The sequence below is a fragment of the Lagopus leucura genome, unplaced genomic scaffold (genome assembly GCF_019238085.1).
Source record: "Lagopus leucura isolate 7727_CA_CO unplaced genomic scaffold, USGS_WTPT01 140-8_obj-0_obj, whole genome shotgun sequence".
NCBI classification, from domain to species: Eukaryota; Metazoa; Chordata; class Aves; order Galliformes; family Phasianidae; genus Lagopus; species Lagopus leucura.
Window position 1 is genome coordinate 9,300 of NW_024964148.1, and position 27,819 is coordinate 37,118.

At 56.8% G+C, this 27,819-nt stretch overlaps 2 protein-coding genes across 6 annotated transcripts in view; one reads left to right on the forward strand and one right to left on the reverse strand.

The window, feature by feature from the left end:
- TMCC2 (transmembrane and coiled-coil domain family 2) overlaps positions 1 to 11,922 on the forward strand; it is a 20,235-nt gene extending 8,313 nt beyond the window's left edge. Inside the window, exons 1-5 of one of the 5 annotated variants that reach the window (XM_042891874.1) lie at positions 1,566 to 1,701; positions 2,744 to 2,865; positions 8,875 to 9,809; positions 10,069 to 10,204; positions 10,691 to 11,922. In XM_042891874.1, the coding sequence (XP_042747808.1) occupies positions 2,791 to 2,865; positions 8,875 to 9,809; positions 10,069 to 10,204; positions 10,691 to 11,002 (1,458 nt within the window). In that variant the 5' untranslated portion in view covers positions 1,566 to 1,701; positions 2,744 to 2,790 and the 3' untranslated portion in view covers positions 11,003 to 11,922. Of the gene's footprint in view, positions 1 to 1,565; positions 1,702 to 2,045; positions 2,866 to 5,410; positions 5,476 to 8,874; positions 9,810 to 10,068; positions 10,205 to 10,690 lie in introns of those variants that run through there. The other 4 variants (XM_042891873.1, XM_042891875.1, XM_042891871.1 and 1 more) reach the window with 4 other exon arrangements.
- A 6,465-nt stretch (positions 11,923 to 18,387) lies between these two features.
- Positions 18,388 to 27,453, reverse strand: NUAK2 (NUAK family kinase 2). The gene is made up of 7 exons (XM_042891876.1): positions 27,252 to 27,453; positions 23,768 to 23,888; positions 22,707 to 22,858; positions 21,864 to 21,929; positions 20,928 to 21,047; positions 20,546 to 20,678; positions 18,388 to 20,465 (listed from the first exon to the last, which is right to left on the reverse strand). The coding sequence occupies exons 1-7, from the start codon at positions 27,450 to 27,452 to the stop codon at positions 19,345 to 19,347; spliced, it is 1,914 nt and encodes a 637-aa protein (XP_042747810.1). The 5' UTR covers position 27,453; the 3' UTR covers positions 18,388 to 19,344.
- Positions 27,454 to 27,819: the final 366 nt, after the last annotated feature.

Sequence of the window (27,819 nt, forward strand, 5' to 3'; positions counted from 1 at the left end):
GATAGGATAGGATAGGATAGGATAGGATAGGATAGGATAGGATAGGACAGGACAGGACAGGACAGAATGGAAGGGAAGAGAAGGGAATGAGGAGAATAAAAGGGAAGAGAAAGGAGAGGGGAGGAGAGGAGAAATTCAGTTGGAAGGGACCATCAGAGATCATCTAGCCCAACTGTCTGACCTCTAAATTGTGCCCTAAAAGGGATCTTTACCACCAAAGAGCCCTTAGGCTGCGGGAGCCCCTTCCTGGGGATGCAGATGCAAATACCTGGGAGCACTGCTGGATTTCACAGCTTGCTGCCTCAGCCAAAGCAGGACAGCATGTTGGGGTGTTCATTAATGCTGGTGCTGGATCTGCTGCTCGGTGTTTCACGTGAGGACGTGCCAGCTGGGGACATGGTGGCACATGGGGCAGTGGCAGGGGGACGGTTGGGGCACGGGCAGGCAATGGGAACGTGCTGCAGAGCTTTCCCCTTATCTCCCTAATCCCCTCCCCTGGTGACCCGCCAGCGCACGGGGGGAGGCAGACAGGAGGATTACGGCCACGGAGCTGGTGGCTGCAGGTCCCCGGGCTGCTATTCCCCCAGCAGTGGGGCGGGCTGAGAGCCAGCGCTGGCGGAGCAGAGCATCCCAGGGGGACCCTCGTCCCCGTCCCCCTCCCCATCCCCGCAGCGAAGGACGGAGTCGGGACGGAGCAGCCGCGGGACCCTTTGCACGTTGCTGCCGGGGAGCTGCGTGGAAGCCTGCGGGGCGTGCGGGATGGTTCATGTCCAGGTGAGCCCCCAAAATCAAAAAGCTGAGGGGACCGGAGGGGACGTGGAGCGGAATGCGACCGTTAGAGGGCAGCGTTACCGCAGCGCGATGCCGGGGCGGTGCGTCCGCCCGGCCGTCTGTCTGTCTGACTGTGCCAGCGCCGTGACGCAGGGGGAGGCGAGTGGCAGCGCTCAGCCCCATTCGCCCCGTTGCGGACCCACACCGCACCCCACAGGCGGGCTCCGTGCCCGCTGCCCTCGTCTTCCCCCGGCAAGTGACAGCACCAGCTGCCATCGCTGCGGCCCCGGTCCGGATGCTTCTTCCATGAGACAGCGGTGGGACGGAGGCAGCTGGGGCTCGTACATGTCAGCCTTGGGATGGTTACCGAAGGGAGACGAGCCTCGCTTATTTATAGGCTGCCAGCCCTGATGCCGTGCCCGCTGCTCCCCTCCCCGCACCATGGAGGTGTTCCCCAGCCTTGTGGGGGTGGTCAGTCGTTGCAGCTCAATCCCTGCTGTCCCCAGAGGCAGCGGATGCAGAGCAGGGCTCATCCCTGCTCAATATAGCTGTCACGGTGGCTGTATCAGGAGACACTGAGCGTGCACCCCACGGCCATCACTGGGCTGGGGACAAAGGGAGGTGTTGGGGGGCTCAGGGCACAGCAGCAGGGATGGCTCAGCCTTCGCCCCGTGGGGCACTCAGGCAAAGTTCAGCGCCCATTCCTGGCTGGCCCAGCACCGCTGGCATCCATCCGCATTGGGTTTCAGGGAGGGGAGGGGATGGGTTTTGTGCCTCTTACGGCTCTGGTTACTCAGAACTTGTGTCAGTCGATAATTGGGACGGACAGAGGGACGCAGGGAGAGCACAGCCCGAGCCCAGCTTCAGCAGAAGATGCCCTGGTGCCAGGAGCTTGCTGGTAGGAAGGTTTGGCTCCACAGTGCTGATTGAGTATCCTTCTTCCTGCTGCAGGAGGGGACGCGGTAGCACTGGGTGTTCTGGGCAACGGGGGGGGCTGCTGAGGGTTTGGGATCCCCATCGGTGCTTTGAGGAGCAGGGAAGAGCAGTTCTGAAAGCACAGATACGCCGGATTGCTGTTTAATTAATTCAGGAGAAGATGATCAGGCTCTCGTACTGATTCACCCCCTAGCAGAAAACATCGTGTTCCTCACTCAGCCTTCTCTGACATATGGCTGTTGTTTCCAGCCCACCCCCAGCTCCTGCTCACTGACAAGCAGCAATGCTGAGCACATGCTGCGTGGGGTCCGGCTGTCACGGGGACCCCCCAGGGCAGCGGGGGGTGGGCGAGGGTTGGGAGCAGAATGGGGCTCCTGGGGGCTGAGTCAGGGTGAGCAAACCATGGTCCTGCCCTGGGACTCCTGACCCTGCTGCCTCCACCTCCTCCATCTGCCAGCAGCACCGAAACCTTGCAGTACAGGCAGCTTTAGCACTTCCTGACCCAGCAGAGGAAGTGGCAGCACCATTCCCGGAGCTCCCGGCGTTCCTCTCTCCCATAAACTAATTTTCCCCTAAATTCTCCAAGCTTAGACATGGCCCCAAATAACTGTAGCTGCGGGGGATGGTCACTGAATTGTCCTGGCCATTTGTTCCTCACATGTGATTGATGTCCAGGGCCGCTGTGACATGTGCCCAGGGACTGCAGGACTGCCCTATTGGGACCTACTGCAGTGGCACTGCATGGGGAAAGCAGAGATGCTCAAAGCAGGGTGAGGACACATCCCCATGACCCCAAGGACCCATCTCTGTGCAGGGCAGGAGCACATCCCCAGTGCCCCAGTGCCACCACGTTTCCACGTGGTTCCTTTGCTGTTCCCTGCACCCCGTTCCCAGGCTGTTGCCTCTCCCCCAGGCTCCCTCCCCTCTCACCAGCCTGTGCCGCCTGTTCTTGGCTGCTTCTCAGCCTCGCAGAGCCTCTGCTGCAAATCCCACTGCGCCTTTCTCTGCCCCTTGGACTCCTTAACTGCAGCCATGGCAGAGGGAGAGGATCTGACACTTGGCAGGAGTGAGCAGGGCATCCTCATGCAAGATCCACACCCTCCTGACTCCTGTCCTGGGAAGAGGATATTGCTCTTAAATTCTCTCCTGGGTGTCTTTGTAAGTACCCCCCATCTGCTCCTCTAAGCCAGGATCTCGGGGTGTGCAGGGCTGCAGGGTGGTACCCAGTGCAAGGCTTGGGATGCTCATGGGATTATCTGACCTGAGCTTTCTGCTCCTGGGGGTTTTAACTTACGGGGGAATTGGTGCTTTTTGGAGGACTCTGTGCCCTTCTGTGTGAATTGGGTTAGAATCTGCTGCTGCTGTGCAGGGTGTGTGGGCAGGGGCTTGCTCATGCAGGCTCACAGCATGATGAGGGCAAGAGAGATATGCCAACAGAATCTGGAGAGGGCAGACCTGAGAAATGTGGGGACTGTTGATGTAGGAAGCACCCACTGGGGTTTATGGCACACAGGGTCCCTGCAGAGCCATGCAAGCTGTGGTTTGGGGATTGAGCAGTTCCCTCCAGCACTGCTCCCAGCCCCAGAGCTGTTGGGATGAGTTCAGCCATCTGCTCCTTGACCTCCAGCACCACCTCATCCAACTGCCTGCCAGCCTGGCTGGAGATGCCCTGAGCATTGTGCCGTGCACTGTGAGCAGGACCCTCATCCTGCTTCTACCCTTGGTGTTTAATTAGAGGTATTGAACTGTGCTTTGGCAGCTGCACATCACAGATCTGCTCATGTCAGGCTGCTCCAGTTTCTGGTGCACTGTGATGTACGGTGCTGGTGCAGGGGGATGCGCTGGGTCCAGCAGCACTGGAAATGCATCCGTGTCTCAGAGCAGCTGCTGCCTCCATGTCCCCTGCTTGCTCCATCTGCAGCTGTCCTTATCATTGCCCTGTCAGAACCCACGTCTGCACCCAGAGCAGCTCCGAGCTGGTGGTGGTATCCATGCATGGGCATGGACAGATGTGGGGACAGCCTGAGAGGTGATGGGAGGCGATGGCAAGCAGTGCTCAGGGCAGTCTGCGTGTCTCAGCTGTGGGAACAGCACAGCCCTCCCCATTAAGCATGTATCTAGGTCACGATCAGCTCACTGCTCCGGCCTGTACAATTAAATGTGTGGCAGAAGAGACTTCCTAAGCTGTTGTCTTTATGCCTTTTACTGAAAAAGAAGCAAACCAGAGCGCTGCAGCCCAACCTCTCCCATTCAGCCTACCATCCATATTTATGCTCAGCCAGCACAGAGCAGAGCCCAGCACTGGGAGCAGCTTATCCAAGCTGCAGGTCATTTTCCTTGCCCAGAACCTTGGCTTTGACTCCAGCAAAATGCAGGGACTGGTGACTCCAGGCTGCCACCAGCTGCTGCAGTACCCGAGCTTTGCTGCCGCTCCGCTCGCTTTGCAGCCGTGACATTTAATAGCTTTTTAATTGCACATGAGGGAATCACAGTTAAGAGACAAAGCGAAGTATCAAATACCTGGAGCTGGCACGTAGGCGGCTCGGCTGCTCCGTGCCATGGCAGAGGCTGCAGCACTCAGTGCAAGCTCCCCATCGCTCTCTATTGCACCGAATGGAGCTAACACAGATGGCTGCTCCCCACTGTGGCCTTTTGGAGGTGGATTTTGGCACCTCTGGGGCTGGTGGCTGGCTCTCCCTGCAGCCCTCAGGTGTTGCACTGAGGTCTGTGTCCACATCACTGTACTGTGGCTGCTTCTTTGCATGCCCCCAGCATAGGTGTTGCTTCCCCACTTCCAGAACGTCAGCAATAGGTAACAAGCAGAGCTCCCCAGCATCAGTGTGACACTGGGGGTGTGATGTCCCCCGTGTGCTTGCTGCAAGCTTTCTTCCTGGCGTGCTAAAAGTACAGCTCTGAGGCTCACAAGCATATATTTATCCCGAAATGTGCCACTCTAAGGAGCAAGCTGCACTCCTGCATCGCCGTGCACAGCGAGCCCTGAGCACACGGTGCGAAGGCAGGGAGAGACCCCAGCAGTTCCCACAGTGGGAACACAGAGCTGCGGGTGCTGAGCATGCAGGTGGGAACGCAGAGGTGTCATTACCACCATTCCCATGAGTAACACCCCCACAGAGATCTTCATGGTGCAGTGAGGATCAAAGCATCCCAACTGTGAGCAGAGCTGCTGCCGGGCTACCGAGCGCTCAGTGGCTTGGCTGGGATTTTCCCATGCATAGTTTCCCATCCGGAGTTCTACTTTGTGCCTCCGCTTGGCTTTTCCCAGGCTCAGCATCCTGGTGTGTGACAGCGTGGGCGCTCAGTGCCCGTCACAACACCCCGCAGTGGGGCACAGGCAACGTGCAGGGCTGGAGGCGGCGTGCGTATCCCGCTGGAGGGATGAGGGCTGTTTCTGCATTACAGCCCTGAAAGCTACAGTCAGAGTAGAGCTGTAAACAGCTCGGAAGGATTTACTGAGTCGGCAATCCGGCAGCACACAGCTCAGCTCAGCCCCGATGCTGCCTGAGCGCTTGGGAAGCTCACAGGGCTGCGGGGACGGCTCTACACGGGGGGCTGCAGCCCTGCACCCGGGCTGGGGGCTCTGCTGGGGGACGCACTGCCCCTGAGCCCCCCCCCGCCCCCCCCCCCCCCCCCCCCGGGCAGTCCCTGAGTACCCCCTGGGCTGACCCCTGCCATGGCATCGCAGTGGGGATGCAGCCGAGCAGCCCGCGCCGAGTAGCCCTGGGGGATCCGAATCTGCTGGAGATGGAGGTAGGTGCCGTGGTGATCAGGTTTGGGTTTGGTTTGGGATTGGGTTTGGGGAGGGTGGGCAAAGAGATCTCATTTCTGGTGCTGACAGCGGGATCCAGACGTGAATACTCAATGCGTGGAGACCAAGGGGTGAGCTGTGCCAGAGCGACAGGGTGGGAAGCTCCACTGGGAGCTGAAACCCTTAATATGCTTCTGATTATCTGTAAGAAAAATTACTGTCAGGCTGGGAAATGAACAGAGGCAGCTGCTGCTGTCCCCTCTGTCTGTATGGGGTTGGTGGCAGCCAGCAGGCAGGGTGCAGAGGGCATGGGACAAAGCAAAGAGGGCACGGGGCTCCTGCTCCAGTCCCTGCTGCAGGCTTGGAAGGAAAGTGGGAGGTGTGAGTCAGGGCTTCTCCTTCTGGTTTCAATGCCTGGGGTGGGAATAGTGGCTCTGATATGCACGGCATGGGGCTGGGAACCTACATGGGGATGGGAAGGGGCTGGGGACATCCTATATAATGCCAGGCTAATGGCAGCAAGCAGCTCACAAGAAAGATCTGCACTGAATTCTGCTTTGCTCTGAGCCCCCCGGGGGGAGAGGGGCCATGGGGACAGCTACACTTCATTAACGACTACCCAAAAATCGACCTCTCCACAGCCACGTGGCATTAGCTCATCTCCCATGCTTCCTAATAGGTTGCAGCATATGGAAACCAAAATAGTTTGGAGCATGAGTAAGTGTCCCGAGAGCTATCTTCTGAACTCTGTGATCGTTGTGCAATTTCTTAAAATGGGTTTGAATCCCTTGCAGCCCCGCTGGGTGACCCAAAGCCCTTTGCTGGGGACACAGCTGTGGCCCTGGGCTCCTCGCCTTCTACCTGGGCTTTCCTCCATCAAACCTGCAGCAGCAAACAAACCAGCATTGCATAATTGTGCCCGGCCGTGGCCCTCCAAGCACTGTTTGCTCAGCTTATTAACTTGAGCCTTTTGCATATCTCAGCTCTCCCGGGCTGAACTCTGGTGATAAGAATAATTTTCCTCCTCTCATCCTGCATTCCTCCCGCATCCCACATCAGCTCCCCCCTCCAGCCTGCCTGGAAAACAAGCATGGGAGATGGACGGTTTCATTTCAGCGTGCTTACCAGAAGGTTTTACTGCATGTAGGGAAAGTGTGGCTGCTGCTAATCCCCCTGCTAAATCTGCTGCACAGTCATTTAGGCTGGCTGGGATTTAGCAGGCACTGCCTGTTAATGCTGCAGAGATCTGTATTGTCTTTTTGTTGTTGTTGTTGCCACTTTCAGAGCAATAACCTGATGTGGCTCTCACATGGTTCTGCCCTGTGTCTGAGATAGGGCAGAGCTTTCTTGTGGTCTTGGGGGATTTTGCCCCGACCACAGCAGCACATTGGGCAGCATCAGCGCTGTGCCACCATCCCTGTGCTCCCAAAGAGGCTCCCCCCAATAAATCCCAGAGATGGGATTTGCAGGAGCTCAGCATTGCACGAGGTCAGACCCCACTGAGGCCGTTTTCAGGACTGGGATCAGCGATTCCCAAACCTCCTCCTGTTTCTCCAAAGCTCCTGGGTGGAGCAGCTGGGGCTCCCCACCTCCCTCCACTCAAAGCCTGCAAGCATTTCACAGGGGTACATGCATGGAAACAACACAAATTCAGCTCCAGGATAAAGGGAACTGGAGGCTCTGCTGTGATAACACCACATTTCATAGAAGTTTGAGCCACTTCTCCCTTTCATGTTTCCTGTTCCGGCTGCTCCAGGGCTGCTTTTCTTTTTCCACTGCTGTTTTTTTGTCCTTTGCTGTCTATAAATGGGACATCTGGGGTAACAGCCTGCTTCCTGCTGCCTCCCACTTCTTCCTGGCCATAAGAACCAAAAGCAAAACCTTCCCCTGGACTGAAGGGGAGCATCAAGCCCAGGGTTCTTTTTGGAAAATGCCGATCCAAAAGGGATGGAGCTACGTGCAGCTCTGCCCTGGAAGCAGGCAGGGGCTGTTTGTTTTTCCCTTTGCTTGCATCCTTGAGTACCTTTCCCCTGTAACAGAGAGATAAGAAAAGCCCAGCCTAGGGGCTGGGGGCTGCACAGAGCTTGTAGTTATCTGTGTTAACTACAGAAAGCACTGCAAGAAGACCCTTATGATGAGAACCAGTGCCCCTGGGTGGTCTCCAGCAAGCACGAGCCATGCCTTATATAAAGCCCTGCAAATCCCATGCTGGGCACTAGGACAGGCATAGCCCCTGGCTCTGTGTCCACAGCAAGGGAGGGACATGAAAACAAGAGGAGAGCATTTCCCTGCTGCTTGAGCCCGGCTCAGCACTTGCCACAGACAGGAACCTCGATAAGCAGCACCTTGAGAACATTCCTCCCTCCTGCACGAGGCATTTCCCAGTGATAAAACACTCCTAAGTAATGATCTCGCGGCGTTATCCCTATTAAAGGGTCACTCGGGGAAAATGTGATGGAAATGAGAAATTATTCAGGTCTGCCAACAGTATTTAACTTTCAAGCAGCTCTTAATTAGAAGCCAGGAGCCATTTATACAACCGTTGAGATTTGCATAGGAATCTGCACGTAGAAGCTGGGAGGAATGATGATTTTTGAGTGGTGAAGCAGCATACTGGGGGCTGGGGGTTGCTGGCCTGGGGTCCAGGCTCTGTGGGTGTTTGAAGCCCAGCCTCAGGAAGGTGGTTCTCTCTCTCCCAACTCCTCAATTTTTCCATCTTTAAATGGAGACTGTTGTGTGCCTGCAGGTCCCAGCAGGCGACCACTGGGTTGCACAGTCCCTGCTCTGATGGGAGTTCAGATGAGGGGTTTCCATTTCAGCTCCTCACTGCTTTCCCCAGCACAGAGCTGGTTCCCAGCACTGCATATTCTTTGCTAAGAGCCCAAACCAACCCTGGACAACCATCAGTTATGTCTGTGCCCTCTGACTGGGATTCCACCTGCACCCAACCAGCTGGGTTGATGGCTAGACTTGATGCCCTTAGTGGTCTTTTCATACCTGAATGATTCCACGGCTGGAAAAATGCTTGAGCGGACAGAAAGAAAAATAATCCAACTTCTGGTTAGCTATTCTCCTGCTCTTTCCTATTCTGGTTAGATTCTCTTGCTCTTTCCTCCCTGCCCATCACTCCGTGGCGCTGAGGCTCCCCCCACTCAGGGCCTCACCCTGCTGAGCTCTGCCCTCATGTCTCATTGAGGTTGGGGAGACCTCTAGAATCCCCAAGTCCACCCTCAACCCATCCCCACCACATCACTCAATGCAACATCCACCCTTTTCTTGAGCACCTCCAGGGACGGTGACTCCCCCACCTTCCCAACCCGATGCCAATGCATCACCTCTCTTACCGAGAAGAAATGTTTCCTGATATCCAACCTACCTCTCCTAATATCCTCTGCCCACAGCTGGATAAGGGGGACGTGGCCACGCTTGGGCTGCCCTCCACCACCGGCCACGGTGACACCGACGGCCCCATCTGCCTGGACGTCCCCGATGGCACTCCAGACCCCCACAGGACCAAGGCAGCCATCGAGCACCTGCACCAAAAGATCCTCAAGATCACAGAGCAGATCAAGATCGAGCAGGAAGCTCGTGACGACAACGTGGCCGAGTACCTGAAGCTGGCCAACAACGCGGACAAGCAGCAGGCGTCGCGCATCAAGCAGGTCTTTGAGAAGAAGAACCAGAAATCGGCGCAGACCATCGCGCAGCTGCACAAGAAGCTCGAGCACTACCACAAAAAGCTGAAGGAGATCGAGCAAAACGGCCCATCCCGACAGCCCAAAGATGTCTTCCGGGACATGCACCAAGGTCTCAAGGACGTCGGGGCAAACGTCCGTTCCAGCATCAGTGGATTTGGTGGTGGCGTGGTGGAGGGTGTCAAAGGAGGGCTCTCAGGGCTGTCTCAGGCCACCCACACCGCAGTGGTGTCCAAGCCTCGGGAATTTGCCAGCTTAATCCGCAATAAATTCGGCAGCGCAGACAACATCGCCCACCTGAAGGACACGTTGGATGATGGACACCCCGAGGAGGCCTCGCGGGCGCTCAGCGGTAGTGCCACGTTGGTTTCCAGCCCCAAGTATGGCAGTGATGATGAGTGCTCCAGTGCCACCTCGGGGTCAGCTGGTGGCAGCAATTCTGGGGCCGGTCCCGGTGGGTTGGGAAGCCCCAAATCCAACACGTTGGAAGGCCATCACAGCAATTTTGACACCATCCTGGAGGAGCTGCGGGAGATCAAGGACAGCCAGTCGCACCTGGAGGACTCCATGGAGGACCTCAAGGCACAGCTGCAGCGGGATTACACCTACATGACGCAGTGTTTGCAAGAGGAACGCTACAGGTATAGGGCTGAGAGTGGGGGGGGGGGCAATGTGCGTCACCCAGGGTGGCTTTAGGGGACCATGAGGGAACCTTCCTGGGCTTGTGACCGAGCCCCGCACACTGGGGATGGTGGGAGCTGCACCACAGAGGATCAGGAGGTACGTTACCGTCATCAGCCCCAGGCAGGAGGGAGGTGGATCCAAGGGTTGTGGTTCTGGGCGGGGGGGGAAGAGGGGGGTGTCCCTCCAATGCCAGTGCCCCTCTGCCCCCACACACAGGTATGAACGCCTGGAGGAGCAGCTGAACGACCTCACTGAGCTGCACCAGAATGAAATGACCAACCTGAAACAGGAGCTGGCGAGCATGGAGGAAAAGGTGGCCTACCAGTCCTATGAGAGGGCACGGGACATCCAGGTAGGGGAGCACCAGGGCTCAGCCTCACATTGCACCCTCCACCAAGGGGGCCAGAAAGGGACCCTGGGGGCAATGGAGGGAGGGACAAAGGGAGCCCTTTTTCCAGCTGTTAGCCCCATCCAGATTGGGTCCTTGCTGTGATGTTGTCTCAGCAAGAAGCTGTGTCCCCAGAATGCTGTCTGTGCCCCAGGAAGTCCCTGCTGCCTTAAAATCCCCAGCTGCTCACAGCCATGCAAGGCTCAGGGTGGAATTGTCTACACTTGGGGTAACATCAGCCCTGCTATCCCAGTTTGGGTAGGTACCCATGGTACAGAGGCCATTCCCAGCACAAACAGGGCACAGATTCACAGAGGGAAACCCATTTCTACCACCCATCACCATCATAATAGGTTTGTGCACATAGCAGAGCTACAGCAAGCAACACCTTGCACAGAGCAAATCCCCAAAGCCCTCAACTGGGCTAAATAACACAACTGCACCCTGCAGGAAGCAGTGGAATCCTGCCTGACGCGGGTGACCAAGCTGGAGCTTCAGCAGCAGCAACAGCAAGTGGTGCAGCTGGAAGGAGTGGAGAACGCCAACGCCCGGGCACTGCTGGGCAAATTCATCAATGTCATCCTGGCTCTGATGGCCGTGCTGCTCGTCTTCGTCTCCACCATCGCCAACTTCATCACACCGCTTATGAAGACCCGCATGCGCATCCTCAGCACCGCCCTGCTCGTCCTCTTCCTTTTCTTCCTCTGGAAACACTGGGACTCCATCACCTACTTTCTGGAGCACGTCCTGCTCCCCAGCTGATCCGCAGCACAGGGGTTTTTTCCATTTCCCAATGGAGGAGTGAGCGGGAAGGGACGGCGCTCTGGAGCCTTTGGTCATTTCTTTGTGCACTCTTTGGTTGCTTTCCTGGCCCTCAGTCAGCTGCGGTCGCTCGGAGCACGGTGAAGTCGGTCCTGTGGGATGCTCAGGGTGGGGGAGTTTGGGATGAAATTGGTAATGTAAGCGGTGTTGGGTTTTTCTAGGGGGAGAGTTTGGATGGTTTTTTTTTATTTGTTTGTTTTTAAACGTTGCTCTGTTCTGAAAGTCAGTAGGAAGGTCTGCAGAGCCCACCTCAGGGTTGTTGGTAGAGAGGATTGAGCTGGAGCAAACCCAGCTCTGGGAGAAGTTCCTGTACAGAGAGGAGTCACCAGGGCTGGCTTTTCCCTTTCAATCTGAAAGACGGCAAAAAGATGGAGCTGAAGCAAAGCACGTGGCAAAGGAGGAAGCAGGTCCAAGGCAAGCATCACTGCTCCCAGCGAGCTCACAGCAGGACACACGTCTCACCAGCTTCTCCAACCCCATCACCAGGACCAGGGGCAGAGCAGGGCTGCGGTGCCATCCCCACGCAGACCCAACGCCACAAACAGCATCAGCACCGGCACCCAACGAGACCCCCCTCTATTGGTTTCCCCTCATTTATTTATTGCCCCTTCCTTTGGCTTCAATTGATCTGATCTCTTCAGGGACACCCAGACTTCCCAGCATCACGCCACTGAGTTTTCCAGCCTCTGCAATGTGTTGTGTGTGCGTGTGTGTGTGCGGTTTTTAAGTTAATTCAAGACTCTTGTTTCCATTTGTGAATCAAAGCTGGTAGCGCCAGGGGAGGTGGGCAGCCGCCTCCCCAGCCCTACACAAGAGCACAGCATGCAGTCTTGGATGTTTCTTAAATTATTTCATACCTATATATTTATGTAATATATCTACACACACACACACATACATATATATATATATAAATATATATTAAGATCTATCCACAGTCAGATCCTCTTCTGGTGCAAATGGGTGCAACTCCACAACTTCGGAGGCACTGAACCAGTTTGCCTCAGCTGAGAATTTGGCCTTTAGCAGCTGTCCTGCTCTGCAGCCCCACGTGCAGGGCTGCTTTGGGGCACGGGGTCCCGGGGAGGGGTGCATCGCTTCTGACCTGGGCACAGCTGGGAGTATTTTGGCCACCAGGTAGGTACCAGCCTGAATGCATCAGGGTGAAGTGGAGGAGAGGACAGCTGGAGGGGCAAGCAGCAGGTTGGGTTTCAGCTGCTTGCAGTGACCTGGAAAGGCAATGGATTGATCAGAGCAGGCAGCTGAGCCAACACGGAGGGGGGAGGCGGGCAGTGGGGCCCTGGGGGGAGGAGGGTCCTGGCAGCACCAAGGGCTGGGTGCATGGATGGACCCCATTCTTACACATCCTCCAAGCCTACTGGCTGTTATTTTACCCCAGACGAGGGCGCTGCCTTCAGGCTCAGTCACCATTTACCCCCTCTTTGTGCCTCCCACATACCTTAGCACCCCCCCAGACCTTCCCCTACAAGTTCCCCACCCCACACTGGGGGTCTCCCCTGCCTCACCCCTTCTCCCTCCCTTGCATCTTCCTGGCTGCTGCCCTATCACCACACTGCCAGACACAGGCATCGATACCTCTGCTTGCCCACCACCGCTGCCCGCCTGCATCCGCACGTTCATTACCTGTTAACCGTTGTCCCTGCCCAGGGAAGCGGCAGCCCCATACAGAGAGCTGGAGATGCCCGGTACCCCATCCGAGCCCCACACCAGGGATGGCTCCGGAGCTGCGGCCACTGGAGGGCTCCCGGCAGCCGTAAAGAAGAGAGGAGGCGGAGAGAAGATGGGGAGGGGATCTGAAACAACCCCCCCTATGGGCGCTGGGGCCGGGCGGTGTCCCTCATCCTAATTAGCGCCTTAACCCGTTCCTGCCCGCTGCAGAGACAGGAGGACGAGGTTTTGGGGTAGGAGCCCCATAAGCTCTGCAGCTGGTGGGGGAAAGGAGCAGCTGCGGTGGATACGGTGCTCAGTGGGGTCCAGGGATGAGCACAGCTTTGAGGGAGGTAGAAAAGCCCCCAGAATGCCGTTCTGCTGTTTAGGGCACGCTGGTTTTGCAGAGCTGCTAGGAACCATCTTTAGAGGCTTGCTGGGGGCAGCAGGGAGCCCTGGAAAGCGCCAGCACCATCCTTTCCACCTCTCAGAGCTGGAGACCACCACGCGTCCTGCTGACATCCCACATAACAAAGCTGTGAGCCCACCTGAACCACCCTATCCCCATCCTCAACCTGGGGACAGCAGGAGCAGAGAACCCCAGTGCCCCTCCAGCATCCTCATGCCCCCAGGTCCGGACTCCCACCACCATTCCCAGTGAGGGGAGAGGCAGAAATCCCAGCACGTGGAGCTGGGCACTGCAGTGACAACAGCTACTGGGACAATTCCAACACACCAAGCACAGCTTGGGGCTCCCTGAGGACTCACATTCTCCAAGCAGGGCTGGAGAGGCTCATAAGAGCCCCCTTTGTGCCAGAGGGAGGAGAGGTGAAGCTTTGACGTCAGCTGGGGAGGAATTCCTTAATGCCATTCAGGCCTCCCTCGGCTGCCTTGCTAATTGCATTTTATGTAATTGCAGCAGCTGGGCTGCCAGTCTGCTACTGGGAGCTGGATGAGGAAGTGGGCTTGGGAACCCGGGGGGCAGTGGGAGCAGTGGGAGCAGCTCTTCCTTTGGGTATAGCATTGCAACCAGGGCCATCCTGCAGCCCATGCCTTGCTGTCTCCCCCTGCCTCACGTGGGATCGCTCTTCAGCATGGGGAGAAGTAGTTGTCATACATTGGCTTGGTATCCAAGGGGGTAATTGCACTTAATGGAGATGGATAAGGCGGTGATTTATCTCGCTCACATTATGCTGTCAGGTTCCCAGCTGCACGAGTCGTGGACAATAAAATAATGTGTTTGCTGGTGGAGTTCCCAAATGTCCCCACTGTGTCATATTGCCTCTCTGCCCCAAGGAGAGGAGGAGCTGCTGAGCACCTGCCTGCATTTTGGGGTGCATTGCCTTGCTCCTTCTCATGGGACACTGGTGCAGATGCCACCACTGATCCCATAAGGGGGTCATGGCCACGGGTCCTGCTGCAAAGCCCAACACAGCCCCTGTCCTCAGCTCTCCTGGCTCAGCAGCCTTCCTCCAGAGGAGTAGGAGGAGAGGGGGGGGGGGGGGGGCCCCCCCCCGGGAGGGTGGCTGGCCCCAGCAATGGGAAAGCCAACGGGACCCCAGACATCCCCTCCCCCTGCCTGCCGGCTTGGCCAAGCTTAGGCTGTAAAAAGAAAGAGCTGGTACCAAGGATAACATGCTTTGCATTCCTGCGCTGTCTCCAGGGGAATTTCGACTGATCTACATGAAAAATACTCGCTACCCCTGAGGTCAAAGTGTCTGGAGGAAAAATTTCCGAGCGGAAAGGCTTGGGGCAGCACAGAGAGGAGCCACAGCCAGCGGCTGCAGGGTGCTGGGATCTCACCTGCTGGCAGCAGTGTGGGTCGGTGACAACGGCATCGTGTCTGGTGACAGTGCCATCACTGTGGGCACCACCAGGAGCCTATGAGCCCATCCTGCTGCCCCTGTGCCATTCCTGCCTCCCTCCCCTGCCTGGTGCCGGTGCCATCTCTGCCTCTCCCTGCCTGCAGCCTCCCTTGGCTCTCTGATGGGAGCTGTGGGGGCTCATTGCTGAGCCCACATTCCCTCCCCACCACCCAGCATTTCGATTTCAAGCACCTCCAGAGCCTCGCAGTGCCTGTCCTGTGCTATGGGGATGTTAAAGGGGATGAGAGGCAGAGATGGGGGGAAATGAAGCAGCGGAGGGGAGGCAGCCAAAAGCACTCAGCAAAGCCCCATTTCCTCTAAGTCACTGTAGTTAAAGCTGCAGCTTGTAAACCCAAAATCTCCCCGTGAGCTCCTGCAGCTCTGCTGGGAGCAGCAGTTGGGGCCACCCCAAAGCACTGTGTGCTTGATGGGAACTGATTTCCAGGCTGCTGCAATGCATCTTCTGTTGGTTCTGCTCCTCCGTGGGATGAGCGCAACCCCAATGGGCTGCAGGTTTCTCTCTCTCAGTGCTGCTGCCTGCATCTGGAGACTGGGGCTCAGCCTGCCCCAAATTCACATCGGCATCCATTGGCCACAACATGGGGTACGTCACAGTGCCAATGGATCTCAGAGCTCACATCACCCAGCAGCCCAACCCAGGGGCAGAGAGCAGAAGAAAAGCAACAGGTTTGCCCCCCATTGCCTCCCCCCCCCCATGAGGATGGGGACAGCGTGGATGGAGCACAGCCCCACTGCACGCAGCTCCCCTTCTGCTCGTGGCCCATCTAATAATTTAATTGCACATTTGAAAATAAATACGTGTCTGGGGTTGGGAGAAAGAGAAGGCTGAGGGATGAAAATGAAGAGGAATTTAATTAAGGGCAGCGCTGGGAATGTCTCTACCACAATAAAGATAAGGAGGATCAATTGCTTCTTCCTACGATCAAAGAGAAGGGCTGGAGGGGGGGAAGCGGTGCTGTCAGAGGGTACAAAGTACAGCAGAGGGAGGGGGAGGTGGGAGGGAAAGGCACACGGGGTTGGGGGGGGGAAGCAAGAGACAGCTTAGATAAGATTAGGAAATAATTGATGGCGCAGATCCCCGGGGGGCAGCTGGGACCTGCAGGTCCAAATGATGTATCTGATTGCTTGTGAATGCAAAGGAGAGCCCTGACGTGGTTTTGTAAGGGCTGAAGTTGTGGCTCCCAAACTGAGGGAACCGATGCCCGTTGAACCCACGCAGCTCTGCAGCCCCCTCCCCATCGCATTGCATTGCAGGCAGCCAAGTAACTGCGTGCTGCAGTTCTTCCAGGTGCAAAAAAGGGAAACGCTCAGCACGGAGCTGCCAGGAGGCCCCATTCCTGCTGGTGGTATTTGCATGGGGTTGGGACATCGTTGCCACGTTTGATTTGCATCCCCGGGTGGGAACCTCCTGCAGCGCTGCTGTGTGTGTGTGTGTGTGTGTGTGTGAGCCCCAACGCCCAGCCCTGCCACCAGAAAAACGGGCTCCTGCCTCGTGCCTCACCCCTGTGCAAGGAGCCCAACCTGTGCCCCAAGCAGGCGGCTCAGCCGGCTGGGGAGGGCGGGCAGGGCTGCAGCTGGCAGGGAGACAGCATGGGTTCTGTGACAGCCCTGCAGCTCTGCAGGAGTGCTGCCAGCTCCCTGCCTGATTTGCACAGGGCTCAGAGGGGTTTTGCTGCCGTGCTCCATAGAGTCACTCCGTGGGCAATGCCAACCTCTCTGCTCTCACCCCTGCGCTCCCTCCTGCTGATGCATTAAGGAAGCGTTTGCAGTGCTGCACAACTATCCAGATGTCAGAGGGATGGGGGGAAGTATTGGCCTGTCTAGGGGGTAGAAAGCACTACAGAGGGATCTGGACTGGATGGATGGATGGGCTGAGGCCAATGGGGTGAATTTCACCAAGCCTCGGTGGCGGGTGCTGCGCTGTGGTCCCAACAGCCCCACGCAGCCCTCCATGTGTGGGGCCAACAAGCATCATCCAGGGAGGCACTCAGCAACCATGGAGATGTGACATGTGGGGACACAGCGGGATGGGTTGAGGTTGGACTTGGGGATCTCAGAGCTCTTTCCCAACCTTAATGGTTCTATGGCTCTATGGTTCCATTCCTCACTCTCCTGGGGAGTGGGAGCAATATTTCCGGATGCCTCTCTCTCCTTTTATTCTTTTCTTTTCAACCACTCCAGGCTGAGAATAGGAAGGCTTTCATGTGGGGGATTTTTCCTCTTCTGATCTTCAAAGAAATCCAGCAATCAAACAGGTAATATTAAATTAAAAAAAAAAAAGCACAGCTTTGAAAACATCGCATGCAAAACGTCACAACTTTGTTGTGTTAATTGTGCTGGCACTTGAGTTAATGCAGAATGTCTCAGAAATAGTGCTGGCCCCCGGCCCGTGCTGTATCTGACAGATATGGGATATCTGGAGCAGAAAACGCAGGGAGAAAACCAAATAACAGGAGATTTCTATGAGAAAGATGAGCTGTGTGGCTCTGTCACAACCGGTGATGACAGCAAATGGGTGATTGGGAAAGCAATGGGCGCGATGCCCCGCTGCTCCCACAGCCCAGGTGCTGCACTGCTGCCCCATGAAGGACTCGTGTTCCCCTCCCACACCACGTCCCCTCCAGCCCCAAATATGGGCTCGGTGCATCCGGGCTTCCAGCACAAGCCCGGGCAGGATGGGACCAGATTTGAGTCACTGTGCTGTGAGGGAGCGGTGCTGGGCTGGGTTCCATCCTGCTGCCAGATCCCCGGCACAGAACATCCTTCTCCTCCCTTCTTTTAGGACTTGATGGATTCTCAGAGATATCGCGTGGGGGTTCCTGGATCAGCTGCAGATGTGGGTGACCCCCCCTCCCTCCCCCCCACCCCATGCAGCATCGCAGCATCGACCTGAAGGTTCCTACACCCCACACCCAACAAATAAGCACCCTATGGGGCACTGGGTGAACCCCAGAGATGCGAGCACATTCTGGGGCTCAAAGCCCCACTGCTTCCCTGGCTGTGCTGGGGATGCTGGCCAAGCTGGAGTCTTTGCCCTGCAAAGCCACGCAGCAGCTGTAGGTATCACTGCATGGGGCCAAAGCATGCAGGGAATGCGCAGTGGGGGGCAGAGAACTTCGTGCCCCACAGCGTCGTCCCTCTCCTGCAGTGGGGACCTGAAATGTCTCTGATTTACTCGAGTGGAAACGGGAAGTTGTTACCGTGCTTTAGAGAGCAATAAAAGCAGTTTCAATGCCGCAGCGGGAGGAGCAGACAAAGGAAACGGAGGGGAATGGGACGGAGAGGGGGGCAACTGGAGGGGGCAGCAAAGCGGTGCTGTGCATCTCCAGAGGGATTTTGCTCCAGAGGAGGTGCCTGAGAGCACAGCTCCTGCTGCCATCACCTGCACACAGCTCACAGACCTGGACACGCTCTGCAGCAGCGTTGGGAAAGCAAAAATTGGGAGCTGTGTTCTCCTGGGTGGAAAATCCAGGAGATTTGCGTGGAGGATGCACGCTTTGGGGTCCCCATGGCTGAGGAATGGGGTGGGCACGCTGGAAAGCCTGCAAATAAAGGTTGAGGGCACATTGCACAGTGCATTACACCCCCCAGGACACACACACCCACAGCCAACTCACATTCAGCCATCCTAGAGCAAACCCCATAGCCACGCACAGCCCCAGCATCACCACCAGAGCCACAGGACCCCACTGGAGTCAGCACAGCCCAGCCTGGAGCATCCCCCAGAACACTGCGGTGGAAGAACAACCAGGAAAACAACCAACACACGCCTTCTGTTTTTAATTTAATGTTGTTTTTTTTTCCTCTGGACCACGCTGGAGGAAGGAACAGAGCCATTGCCCACACAGCAGTGCAGCACAGCCACCCCACAGTCACCCACGGGACTGATACTGAGCTGGGCAAATCCAGTGCTGATGAAGTTTTACATTAACTGACACACGAGGCAATAAATAAAGAAGCAGTGCCTTAGGAAAGGCGCTTTTTTCTTTTCTTTTTTTCTTTTTTTCTCCTTTCACCATGAAAAATTGGCATCAGAGCCCCTTTTCAGGCTGCGGTGTGGGGCAGCTCTGGGTTTCCTGCAGCCTCAGCTCATCACCATCACAGTGCGTGCGCTCTTCCAGTTGGTGCTTCATTCCAGTTAGGTTTCTCAGAGCAGCAGAAGGATGGGGCTGCACCCCATTGCCAGCAAACCCCAGCCTGCAGCCAGGACAGCCTCCTGCCTGCACCTTGCTACATCTCCAGTTGTTTGAGGTATATTACCTGCCCCTTTATCTTGTGCAGCCAAAAAAAGAAAAACAAAACCAGTGCAAAGAAAAAGAAATCCCACCCCTCACCCCATTTCATCCCTCCCTTGAGATGAGCCTCTCTGCATGGAGGGCAGCAGGGAGGGACAGTGTGGTGCCACAGAGAACACTTCTTCCCCTCAGCAGGAGCGGGGGGGGGGGGGCAATGGGGCAGCTTAGGGCTTTGGTCCTTTTATCACCCCCTCCTCTCTGAGATGTGCACTCAGGGCACCCCCCTCCCCACCCCACAACCCTGTGTGCATCCAACATCCTCCTGGAGGCTGCAAAATAAATAGGGGGGGGGGGGGGGGGGATGACACAGGGCAGCCCCCCCTCCCAAACACAAGGGAGCCCTGGAGGGAGAAAGGAGGGATTGTGCCCCCCCTTCCCACAGCAGGGACCATCCCAGGCTCAGGGACCCCATCCCTACAGCCACAAGGTGCCCTCAGCTCAGCTTCATGCTGATGGCCACGGCACGCCGGTACACCTCGGTGATGTTGTCACAGCTTTCTCCCAACGCACTGGGGCAGTGGGTCACGGTCCAGCGGCGCAACCTGCGCCCTTCATCCACCTCCTCCTCCTCCTCCAAGCACAGGAGGCTGTCAGCAGAGACGCAGCCCCTCATGGCCCCGCTGCTGCCCGCGGGGACGCGTGGGGGGAGGTCGAGCTGCTCAAAGGATTCGGTGGAGAGGATGCTGTCCTCGCTCACAGCGCTGGGTGGGCGAGGGCGGGGGGCAAGGGGGGCTTTGGGCAGGGACACCTCATCAAAGCATCCAAAGCTCTGCCTGGGGGGGCTGTGGGGCTCAGCACTGCTGGTGTATTTGCTGCTGTGCTTGAGGATGCCCTTCCGGCTGCTGGGAAGGACGGGGGGGCCCTGCTCAGTGGTGGGGTTGTCAGCAAACACATTGCTCTCAAGGTCCAAGCTCCCTGCATCCAAGACGTCCCCGGATTCACAGCATTCCAGGGATGAGTAATACCCTGATTCCCTCTTCAGGGGCTTTTTTAGGATTCCCTTCTTGGGCACAGCCACAGGGACCACACTGCTGCCCTCGCTATCCCCCAGCACTGCAGAGGGTAGCACCGGGCTCAGCCCCACAGCAGTCACATCCCCATCCTCACTCTTCGCCTCTCCCCCAGGAGCTGTTGGCGGAGGGATGGGCACCTTCTGCTCGCAGGAATTCCTCTTCTTCAGGATGCCCTTGGGCCGCTTGAGGATGGACTTGGAGGGGTTCTCCGGGATTGCAGCCCCCTCCTGCAGTGCATGGGAGACATCGTTCTCCTTCTTGGACTTCTTAAGGGAGCGCTGCCTCTCCAGGGCCACACCAGGGATGTGCTGCTTGAAGAAGCACCTCACTTTGGAGCCGTTTTCAAAGAGGGGTCTGGAGGAACGCCGCAGCCACTCGGCCACCGTGGCCAATGGGGATTCACTGCTCTCCCTCAGCAGCTCCTGCTCACCGACAGGCACACGGTAGCCCCAGTTGACCCACCAGTGTGTGGCGATGTCCTCAATGGTGGCACGGCGCTCCGGGTTCACCATCAGCATCCACCGGATCAGCCCACAGGCATCTGGGGGAGAGAGGAAGGTCAGGCACCGGGAGAGCATGAGTTGGAGGATGGAACGCGTGGGGTGGTGGGGGTCTGCCTACCTGACAGCTTCGTGGGCTCCCGGTAATCCCCACTGGTGATCTGCTTGACCAGAGTCTTGTAGTCGTGGCCATCAAAGGGCATCGTGCCATGGACCAGGATGTAGAGGAGGACACCGAGGGACCAGCTGTCCACCTGCAAGAAGGATGGGGACCTTGAGGCGAGGGCAGCAGGACCAGACCACCACCCCAGGTCATGCCATGGGGCAGGACCACCCCCCATGGGGCAGGACCACAACACCCAGTTCACACAGTTCTCTGCCTCAGGAGGCTGCTACCCCAAAAAGGGTCTCTGCCATCCCAGCTCCCATATGGGGAGAACACCCGGAGCTGCCCCAAACCCAAGCTGAGAGGCAGTGAGACCACCTGACAGGGCACCACGTACCTCTGGGCCTTTGTAGGGCCGTCCGTTGATGATTTCAGGTGAGGCATAGAGGGGACTACCACAGAACGTCTGCAGGAATTTGTCCTGCTGGTAAACGTTGGACAGGCCAAAGTCTGCAATCTGGAGAGAATCACAGAATCATCATTGAACAGCTTAGGTTGGAAGGGTCCTTGAAGGTCATGGAGCTGCAAACCTCCTCTTTTGGGCAGGATTACCAGCTGCTACAATAGGCAGCCCAGGGCCCCATCCAACCTGGCTTTGAGCACGTCCAAGTTCACAGCTCTTAGCAAACAGCAAGGCTGCTGTCTGCAGGTGGAGCAGTGGCTCTGTGTCCAGCTGTGACCAGAGCAGCACCACAGGGCTCTCCTCTGGCTCACCTACAGCCACAAAGCTGATACGTGCCCTATCAGCTCTGCTAGCATGTGGGCACTCATTATGCCCAGGACAGCCACCACTCAGGGAGCAGAAGGCACTGTCCCAATGACACCAGCACCCAGTGCACAGATAAAGTTTATCCCATCCCTTTATCTCCAACCACTCTGACCCAGGAGAGAGGCACCTGGCTGCCCCGTGCTTGTGGGAATTGAGACTTTCACTGGGAAACCACTTCTTCCTCAGCATGTTTTGTTTTGAAGTCCGCTTCAGACTTTGCCCTCTTATCAGCAGAGAGATAAACGCTGATGGCTTTTACTCTGACGCTCTACCTCTGCAGCCTCTCCCTTTCAGTTGCAGATCACAGGGGCAGCCCTCTGGTCCCCATCCCTCAGCCTCGCTCTCTCATTCCAGGGCAAACAGCAGCAGCCTTCCCAGAGCCATAAAGGGGGACCACATGCCTTGGGAGAAATAGGGCATCACAGCTCCCCTCCCTGCGCCAGCATCCCTGAGCTCTTTGTTGAGTGAACCCCAATGTATGGCCCCAGGCCAACAGCCCCTCACCTTGATGTTCCCGTTGGCATCGAGAAGGATGTTCTCCAGCTTCAGGTCCCTGTGAACGATCCCATTCTGCAAGAGGGGAGGAGAGGCGGGTTGAGCTCACAGGATGTTTGAGGAAGGGAAATGAAGCACGGGGAGGTCACTGCCATTCACGGTGCCAGCACAGTGGCGACAGCATGGGCGTTCACATCAGTGACAGCAAAGAGATAGCAGCAAATAACTCCAGCTGCTTGCACGAGGATGAGCTGTAAACCACGTCCTGAATTGGGTGCTTGCTATCAGCACCCCGTGCCACGTCGGGCTCCTGCATTCCCCCCAGCCCTGTGCCCACAGAAGCAGCCAGTACCCCATCCCCAGGGTGAGCACAGCTCCATGCTTTGTAGGATTTGCTAAGCCGTGCCCCAGTCTGCACCAGGTTCAGGAGGTGCCTGCGACCCCCTCATTCTTACCACAGTACCCAGCACAAAGCATGAGCCCAGCACAGCCTTACAGCACCCCTAGGGAGACCCCCAGCACCCACCCAGCACACAAAGCCCATCCCACAGCCAAAAGGAAGAGGTGCTGACCCAGAGCTTAGCCCTGGGCGTCTCCCCCCGACACGGGTGGGACAGTGCAGGGTTACTCAGCCTGACACCACAGCAGCCAGGCAGCACCTTCCTAAAAGCTGTCGGAGCACTTCCCCCGCAAGAGGCCCGAAGGCACCGCACCCTTCAGATAAGGAGCGGGATTAACCCCGATTCCCAAGAAAACCCAACAGCCCTGAGCATCCCACAGCTCCCAGCCCTGACTGAACATCACCACCAGATGTGCCTCCGTGGGATCTGAGCCCACAGAGCCCCCACTCACCTTATGGCAATAGTAGACAGCCGACACAACCTGCCGGAAGAAGTGGCGAGCCTCCTGCTCCGACAGCCTCTGCCTCTCACTGATGTAGTCATACAGATCTCCTTTGCTGGCGTACTCCATCACGATGACAATCTTGCTACTGTTCTCAAACACTGGATGGGAACGGAGACGGGAAGCATTAGGAGGGATGCTCAGAGCCCTGTGATGAGCAGAGGTTCTGGCCGAACCCAACACATGGCATGCCTGCCTGCGTGCTTTGCGGAACGGAAGGTGCTGGGTTTGTGATCTGGAGGTCAGATGGGGACAATCGGATTTTTTTTGGCCACAGATGTGCTTGGTCCTCCAGGAGGAGGCTGAGGCATGGACCTGCCATGCTTCACAGACCCCACCTCCCAGGGAAAGGCTGGGAGGCATGGGCACAGCCAGGCTTTGTGCGTTCCCAATTGCTCCCACTGTGCTCCACAGCTGGAGTGCTTTCCTCCTATTTGCAGAAAGCTGCCTCAGTATTTTTTGAATTCCAGCAAGCAGCGTGACTCAGCCCTTGCAAACACCTTCTATAAACCACCAGCCAGTGTGCTTTTGTTTGGAGGACAAAAGGACTTTGGATACCTCACGTACACCACAGAGGTGGCAACAACACACACACACACACCTGGCGCAGAGAGACAAACCCCAGGCACCAGGAAGGGCACAGCCACGCTGCTTTGTCACCAAGGGAGCGAGGAGCAAGTTTCCAACTGGAGCAGCCCAAATCTGATCCTGAGGACTTGCCCTTCGGCTGCCATCCGCATTGCCCTGACAGCCTGGGAGCAGAGCCCAGTCCTGGCCATACAGCAGAAACCAGCAGCAGGAGTTTTTGCTGAAGTTGTGGTTTGGTTTTCCTATGCCCCAGGGAAGGGAAAGGATGGCAGGAGCAAGTTCTGCTCCTGCCTCAAGCTGCAGGGAGTCCTGCTGCTTTGGAGCTTGCTGGTTCCCCTGCCATGGATTCCCCACAGTGAGGTCCTATGGGGTAAATCAGGGAAACGGCTGAAAGGAAAAGAGGCAGTGAGGAAGGAGCTCACCTTCATGGACAGCGATGATGTGGGGGTGGTTGAGGGACGACATGATCTCTATCTCCCTCCTGATATGGATAAGGTCCTGTTCATCTTTGATTCTGTCCTTCCGGATGGACTTGATGGCCACCTGTAAAGGAGGACACACAGTGATCACCCAGGAGCACCACATCATCCCACGGCAGGGCAAGGAGCACCTGCAATTGGGAAGGGGCTCAGCATCGCTCCCTGTGCCTGCAGCTCTTACAGGAGCCGAGTCCCAGCCAGCCTGGGCTGCAGCCAGAGGAATGCAACCTGCACATGGCTGCAGAGATAACGTCTTCTTGGGGTCATGGAAATGAAAAAACAGGTTTTGTTCTCCTCGCAAGTACTTATTTCAAGGAGCTGATTATGGAGAGGGAAGGGAATGTTTGGTGTGAGGGAGCAGAGGCAGAGAGCTCAGGACTGGGCTGATGATGTGAGCTGCATTCCGGCTTCCATTGGCTTTTCAAGTTCTCTTCTACAAGGAAATTGAAAGGAGAGGAGAAAGAAGAGTGAGCGCTGGAGAATAGATGCCTTCTAATCCTTTTTCAAAGGGGCTGAGGAGAAACAATGCGCTCCTAGGGTTGAATTTACAACTGAATCCAGCAGAACCTCTTTTTTTTGTACCAGACAAGAATGCGGAACAGAGTTAATCCACCAAGGGACCCCCACTCTGGGTCTCATGGCAACAAGGAGGGGGCTGTGGAGAACCAGCTGCACGGGGCCGCTTCTATAGGTGGTGTTCAGGACCTCTGACATTGCTCCCTCTGGCTTAGGGGAGCAAGAAACCCCAGTGGCAGACCCAGGCTGACACACATTTGCCACGACAGCAGAGCTGAGCAGAGCCCACCGCAGCCCCAGATGCCAGCAGATGCTACAGCAGTGAGATCTCAGCTGCCACAGTGCTGTCTTCATGGTGTAAGTCTGACTCTGCAGAAGCCGAGCAGAGCAGATTCCGGCCAAGGGAGTTCAATAACCCAGGCACGGGGCGTTGTGCAAAACAATACTGAAAGCAATACTGAAGGCACTTCATCATAACTTCTCGAAACCCAGGTATTCCTTGCCAGAACCTTTGCTCCGGGTGAGCAGGTTAAAGTTTAACGTTTTTCGCTCCAGCTCTCCTGATTACGTGACCCCCATGCAATGCAGGCAAAGCCTTTATGCAGAGAATTCCCTGCTCCTGCTTCCCACCTCCCTGCTGCCCCACTCTTCTCATCTGCTGACCCTCAGCACTGCACTTTGGGGTGCACACAGCAGACTGAGACTGAGCCTGGACTCAAAGCGAGACCTGCAGCCAAGAAAAGACAAAGCAGCCACAGGGTGGGGGATGCCTCAGGAGGTGCCATTGGCTGTGTGTGCCCTGAGCAGGGAACACTCACACTTAGCGACCTTCACCAGCAGGTTTAGTGCTTGCAGAGCCCCAGGGCTCTCCTAACGGACAGCACGCAGCAAGGAGAAGCCACTGCTTGGGTCTCACCAGAGCCCAAACCATTAGAAGCAGTGACTGATCCACCCTCAGCCCTCAGGCTTCTCACCCTTCCCCAGAGGTACTGAGCAGCTGCTTTGTCCCAGAACATCCCCTCCCTAACTGCAAGTTGCAGCCCTTAGAGAGGGGAAGGCATCCCAGCAGTGGGGATGGCAGCTCCAGGGATACAGGAACACAACCAACACCCCCAGCTCCATCAGTGCTACGTGGAAAAAAAATCTCCTGCAGGAAACAGCCTTGCTGTCAGAGCCCTGAGAACTCCCAAGTACTATCCAAGTCAAAAAGGCTTTTAATTATACAGTTTTTTGGGGGCAGAACAGGTATTTTCAGCAGCTGCTGAAAGATGCATTAAGCTACAACCTCAGGCAGCACTTCAGAAGTTGTTCCAGATTGCAAGTGCTGCGTTTCATGCTCCATGAAATATGGATTACAACGCACTCTGGAAGGGACAGGGGTTCACCCCTTAGTGGAGATCAAAGGAGGCTTTGCTGCTTTGGAACACTCCAGGTGCTGCCTTCCCCCAACGCTGCACAAACCCACAGATCCATTCCTGACCCCACAAAGGTCCCCACCAGCTCCTGGTTGCCTGGGGCTGGGGAAGCAGGCTGGAAGAACCGTGGGATGGGAAGCAAAGGACCAAATGCTGCCCTGGCAGCAGGTGCAGGATGCACCACCACAGCATGAGCCTTCAAAACGAAAGGCGTGAGGGGGTAGGGCAAAAAATAAAAATAAATAAAAGGGACAGAAAAGAAGGACGGCCAAGCAGCTAAGAAAGATGGTTCAATATTTAGTCTGTCGTCTGTGCAGTTTGATTTAACCAGAGGCCAAAGCCGTGCCTGGAGCAGCTCCAGTGCTGCTGTAATGTGGGATCTGCACAACCCAGGAGGGGTAACCCAGGAGCAGCAGTGCCTGCTCGCACCTCGGCCTTTGGGAAGTGAAAGCCACTTAGAGAAGAAACAAATATCTGAGCTTGGGATAAGCCTAAAGATTAAACAGGTCCGGAAATGCTGAGTGGTGCAAGAAAGAATTTGTGGGAAGAGGAGAGATTTGTGGTTAAGCCTCCTGCTCCCACAGGGCCGGCTCGCTGCAGTACTAGTTAGTCCAGCCTTTGACTATCTTTGGCACTTATAGAAGAGCCACTGGTGTGTGGATTTGATTTGCATTATAATGGACTTATGCTACCAGACAAACAAGTCTCTGTCCTAAGGGGCTTCTACAGGTAGGAACCTTTTCCCGTGGCTCAAAGATCCACTGCACAAGCTTTGTTTGGTGCAGAAAGGGCTCCTCATCCACCCCAGGGATGAGATCCTCCCAGGCTTCTGGGTGGGAACAGCACTGCAAGGCCCTGGTTACGCAGCAGCATCAGATAGGGGAATGGAAACGGCAGGTCTGACTTAATGAAGAGCTGTTGGAGAGGAAAACCTCTCCAGTTCACAGTTGTTTTCGATGACACGCTCCAGGGGCACGCTAACAGGCCAATCTTACACCCCTGTGGTGCTCAGAGCCTTGCTGCTTGTTTACCACGGGATGCCTGAGGCTGAGCTGCCCGAATCACACCAGGTCTACGCTCGGGGCTGAGCTCCGTATTTCACTTTCTTCCAAAGGGGCCGCGCAGTGAATTCAGTGAATCACGACTTCAAGCACTCAGGGCTCTGAGGGGCTCAGCTTTGCTTGCACGCCACCGAGAGTCAACATGTAAAACCAACTCGACACCAGGGTGAGAGGAAGGGAACGATCCTTGAGACCGGAGCGCGATGTTTGCTCTTCCACATCGGATATCTGCAAACCCCTCTCACCCCAGGAAGCCCGACTGGGTCAAGTGGGCGCGGGGCACCGCAGCCCCCCGGCCCCCCCCCTTTAGGGCCGCGCTCTACCGGCATCGGAGGTTCTGTAGCACCGCTCCGGTCCCGGTTGTACCGGCGGGACGGAACCGGAGTCGGTACCGCTGCCGAAATAACAACGGAGAAACGCAGGACCAGCTCTTACCAGCTTGCCGGAACGCTCCCGTGCTTTCTTCACCTTCCCATACGTTCCCTTCCCCAGCGTTTCCAAGAACTCGTAACGATGCTTGAGGTTGTGTTTGTGGTGATGCCTTTTCACCGCCTGCTTCTTCATCAGCGGTCGGGGCGATTTAATGAACCCCTCGACCAGCGAGGTGCCCCCGGGCCCCACCGCCGCCCGCTCCATGCCGCGATTCTTCCCGGCTCCGCCGCCCGCCCCGCTCCTAAATGCGGCTTCCCCGACGGCCGCGCCTCCCTTCGCCCATTGGCCGCCTTGAAGCCCGCCCCGCCCGGCTGTCGGTGCGGGGATGGGGGGGGCACGGGGCTGGGCAGGTGCAGGGGGACCCCCGGAACCTCTGGGATGAAGGGGGGAGGGGGGGGGGGGGGGGGGAGACGGGTGCGGCAACGGGGCAGAGGTGTAAAGGAAACAGTTGGGTGGGATGAGAAGTGGGATCCCGCGTAGCAGGGATGAGCTGAAGGTGCGCAGAAGGGGATGTGGGGTGATGGTTGTACCCAAAAGGAGAGGTGGGGGGATCAGGGTGGGGGGGGAGGGT

Bases quoted from the DNA above. Each gene is read 5' to 3' on its own strand.
- NUAK2 (XM_042891876.1), bottom strand. From the start codon at position 27,452: ATGGAGCGGGCGGCGGTGGGGCCCGGGGGCACCTCGCTGGTCGAGGGG. The intron at 23,889-27,251 runs GTAAGAGCTGGT...CCTCCTTTACAG, and splicing joins GGGAGCGTTCCGGCAAGCTG to GTGGCCATCAAGTCCATCCG. The intron at 20,466-20,545 runs GTAGGCAGACCC...TCTCTCCCCCAG, and splicing joins GGAGCCCACGAAGCTGTCAG to ATGCCTGTGGGCTGATCCGG.